Source organism: Galeopterus variegatus, unplaced genomic scaffold (genome assembly GCF_000696425.1).
Source record: "Galeopterus variegatus unplaced genomic scaffold, G_variegatus-3.0.2 Scaffold2165, whole genome shotgun sequence".
Classification (NCBI taxonomy): domain Eukaryota; kingdom Metazoa; phylum Chordata; class Mammalia; order Dermoptera; family Cynocephalidae; genus Galeopterus; species Galeopterus variegatus.
Window position 1 is genome coordinate 26,450 of NW_007728276.1, and position 2,092 is coordinate 28,541.

The 2,092-nt window shown below is 61.4% G+C and overlaps 1 protein-coding gene across 1 annotated transcript in view; it reads right to left on the reverse strand.

Moving 5' to 3' along the window:
- Nucleotides 1-1,154: 1,154 nt before the first annotated feature.
- Nucleotides 1,155-2,092, reverse strand: part of LINGO3 (leucine rich repeat and Ig domain containing 3) — a 2,765-nt gene continuing 1,827 nt past the window's right edge. The window contains 1 exon segment of the mRNA XM_008580818.1: nt 1,155-2,092. Coding sequence (XP_008579040.1) covers nt 1,773-2,092 — 320 coding nt within the window. The 3' untranslated portion in view covers nt 1,155-1,772.

Here is a 2,092-nt window from a genome sequence, read left to right on the forward strand (position 1 = left end):
TCAGAGCCGTCTTGAGGGATCCGGGATCCAAGTCAAGCTACCAGACCCATCTGCAGGCCTGGCCTCTGGTCATGGGTCAATGGATGTGGTCCTCAGACCCACTATAAAGACAGGACGAGGATACCGATGGTCTGAGGGGTCCTCATCCACCAGCCGACATCACACGCGTGGGCAGAAGCCTCCCTACAAAGTCCTTGAGGACACTGCCCTAAACCCCCCACTGGCAGCTAAGCCCCTGAGTGGCCAAGGTGAGGCCCCACCATGTTTCTGCGCCCCTTCCCCAAACGATGCTCTAACTGTCGTCTGGCTGAGGTGGAGGGTGGGGTAAGAAACAGGCAGGGGAGGCTGGGTCATGGACAGTCCCCGTCTGGTGTCTGAATCCTACAAAACCTAAGCTCCTGCTTGCTTACCACCAGTGACGGGGAACTCACCACCTAAAGAACAACAGACAGTGACCCCGAGGAAGCTCTTCCTTAACCTGAGCTGCCATCTGCCCATGATCCCATGGTTTGGTCCTAGAACTGCCCTGTCCCCAAAGCTGCAAAGACCAAGGTCCCTTTGCCACCTCCCAATGACTTGGGTCTGGACCTCCCTGTTGCATAAAGCCATTGTTCGGGCCTTGCCCCCATTGCAGTGCACCTAACAGGGACCCCAAGAACTGCCCTCACTCTCTGGCTTTACTCCCCACGTGAGCAGTCGGGTGGGTGGGGGGACTGGGCATGGTGGGGCCACAATCAGGGCTCGTCTGAGGCTGGCTCAGGGGTCAGTGTGTACTCATGGTTGAAAGGCCCTCCAGCTGCCTATGGAAGGGACGCCCCGGAAGTCATGCTCCTGCACAGCGTGGGCACCCCCGCTGGCCGTTCCAGGGAAGCAAGCGGCCACTGTAAGGGGCTTTAGAGGAAGCTAGGGACATGGCTTCTCCTCGTAGGCACCCCTGCTGGGCCAGCGGGTCCTGGCGTGAGAGAGGATGGAGGGTGGGGCGTGGGGGCCGGTGACAAGCACCACCGGTGTGTGCTGGGCCCCCTCAGGGGAGCTCAGCAGGACCTGAGCCCAGTCCCTGAGGTCTCCTGTGAGGTGCTCTGCTGAGCGGGAGCTGGGGGTGAGCTGTGGGTACTGGGTGTGAACTGAGCACGTCCCAGGTGTGAATTGAGTGTGTCCTGGGTGTGAGTTGTGCTCTCACGAGAGCTCTGCACAATGCTGTGGTTCGCTCTAGAGCCAGAGCCTGGTTTTAGTGTCAGCTGGGGGTGCCCTGTGTGTCCCTGTTGAGAGCTAATGCATATTCCAGGTGTGAGTGTGTCCTGGGTGTGTCCCAGGTGTGAGGCATGGGACGTCCGAGTGTGAACAGGACAGACTCTCTGTGCATCTCCCCTTGGGGCTGGGGTGCTCTTCGAGGGGTCTGGGTGTAGACGGTCTCTCCCGCGTGTGAGTTGTGTGTGTGCGGCAGCGGCGTGGACCTCCTGGGTGTGAACTGTGGGCCGTGAGGACCCTGGGGTCTCCGAGACCCCCAGCATCCTAGGTTGCTGGAAGGGAGCCTCGACTGCTCACCCATCCCTCCACCCGACCCGCACCCCTACCTCGGCCACCACAGCAGGGGCAGGAAGATGGGTGGAAATCTCTAGAAAACGCTTGAGAAACTGCAAAAAAAAAAAAAAAAAAATGCGTCCTCATGAAAAACAGTCCAGGGGTTGGGGGTCTACAAAGAAGGGGACCTTCTGCGCGTCTGGAGGGTGCACAGGTGGAGATCCTGGGCGGGCCCGGGGCCTCTGGGACCGTCAGATCATCTTCATGTTGAACTTGCGCGCGCCGCCCTGGCCGGCCGCGGCCACCGGCCCGTCTGCCTTGCGGAAGGAGTACTCGACGGAGAAGTTGTTCTTGTGCTGGCCTCGGCCGCGGCTCCACAGGAACAGCAGCAGGAAGCAGAAGAGGACGACGCCGAGGAAGGTGATGCAGCCCATGGCCGTGGACACCAGGACGGCGGTGAGGTCCAGCGGGGAGCGCGCGGCCGCCTGCGTGACGTTGCGGCCGTCGCCCGGGGTCCGGTTGGTGGCCGGCTCGGGCCGCACGGTCAGCGTGGCGAAGTAGGTGTCGTTGC